At 32.7% G+C, this 1,597-nt stretch overlaps 2 protein-coding genes across 2 annotated transcripts; one reads left to right on the top strand and one right to left on the bottom strand.

Annotated features, from left to right (window-relative positions):
• Positions 1–11: 11 nt before the first annotated feature.
• TRIADDRAFT_32618 (uncharacterized protein) lies at positions 12–641 on the top strand (the record flags this gene model as incomplete). The annotated part of the gene is made up of 1 exon (XM_002117472.1): positions 12–641. A coding segment is annotated over one exon (630 nt), but the record flags the coding sequence as incomplete, so codon positions are not given.
• Positions 642–946: 305 nt separating this feature from the next.
• TRIADDRAFT_61529 (uncharacterized protein) lies at positions 947–1,597 on the bottom strand (the record flags this gene model as incomplete). The annotated part of the gene is made up of 1 exon (XM_002117410.1): positions 947–1,597. The coding sequence occupies one exon, from the start codon at positions 1,595–1,597 to the stop codon at positions 947–949; it is 651 nt and encodes a 216-aa protein (XP_002117446.1).

The following is a 1,597-nucleotide window of genomic DNA, read 5'->3' as shown; positions in this document are numbered from 1 at the left end:
CTTATTATCAATTAAGTCGTTACTACAAGCAAACTCATGATGACCATTTTACCCTTATTATCACCGATTTTAATAGTACTGATGTTGACATTCCAGCGTTATTGAAGTCAAGCTCGCTAAAACACCATTACATGAACATTAAAACTGAAAACTTTCAATTTTCTAGAACTATAGGAATTAACCGCGCAGCTACATGGATTCGTAACGATGATGCTATCCTATTAATGTATGATTTACATCTTACGTTTCCAGTCGATATGTTAGATAATGTTAGGAAACGATGTAAGCAAGGAAAAGCAGCATATTTTCCGATTGTAACAAGATTAGGTTGTGGCTTTGCACCAAGATATCCGAATGGCTATCCTGAATTGTGGGGATTCGGTATATCTGCATTTTATAAATCGGATTACGTTAATGTCGGTGGCATGAATGACCAAAAGTTTCGATTTAAATGGGGTGGTGAAGATTCTGATATAGCAGATCGTACGATATCTAATTCATTAGAAATTGAAAGACTTCTCCATCCATATTTCTTTCATTATTATCATCGTCAACTGCCTTGGAAGAAATCTACAGCAAAAAAAGAAAAAGAAAACAAAGATATTAATGAGCCTAAAATAATAAAAGAAATTCAAGCATGATACCATGCAATTTACACGTATTTATGCTAATGTAGATTATTCATACTACTATAAAATCGAACCAGTAATAATGTAAATATATCAGATCCTATATCCGTTCTTAAATAATCTGTATACTGTACTGTATACTCGTATGTAATCCAGTACTATAAGTTTAGTATCTATAACTAGATATATACGTAATTCTGTATAAAGAGTAATAAACTAGTCTTTTACGATGTAAGAATTCTGTTCTACTCGCCGTACTCTATCGTTGTAATGTTTCCATTACAATTCTTTCCTTGCTAAGTAACTCAGTAATTTATCTACACAAGCTTCCATGGTAGAGAACGATGGTAATGATGATATAAAGTAGGATGGCAAACTCGTTCTACATCTAAATTATGAGTAAAAATAGAATTAACCATCTGAACATCTTCGCCTCCCCATTGCTCTCGATAATTAACACTATCGTAACCACCAGTACGTTTGAAATCATATTTATACATGGCTAATATACCATAGCCAAAAATTTCTCGGAATCCGTTAGGATGACTTGGTGTCGCATAACAATTTAATCGTAGTATGATAGGTGTATAAGCGGTTTTACCCTTAAAACATCTCTTTCTAGCATTATCAAGTATGTCCATAGGAAAGTTAAAATGTAAATCGAATATTAATATAATACTGTTGGGATCATCGATTGCCTCGATTGCGGTATTTAACCCAATCGTTTTAATAAATTTAGGATATTTCTTACCGAGTTGAATTATTTTAAACTTCTTTAATGGACTACGATCGAGTTCATCGCGAATGTTAATATCTGTACTACCGAAATCGACTATAATAATACTGAAATACTCATCATGACTCTGAATATAATATCGACTAACTTGATTGAGAAAGTACTTAATCCATTGGCCTTGCTGTTGAACAATAATAACGACATAAACATGAATACGTTGATGCCATTCCAT

Source organism: Trichoplax adhaerens, genomic scaffold, assembly GCF_000150275.1.
Source record: "Trichoplax adhaerens TRIADscaffold_24 genomic scaffold, whole genome shotgun sequence".
Classification (NCBI taxonomy): domain Eukaryota; kingdom Metazoa; phylum Placozoa; class Uniplacotomia; order Trichoplacea; family Trichoplacidae; genus Trichoplax; species Trichoplax adhaerens.
The sequence above is the reverse complement of the archived record's forward strand: the minus strand, read 5'-3'. Positions and strand labels throughout refer to the sequence as shown.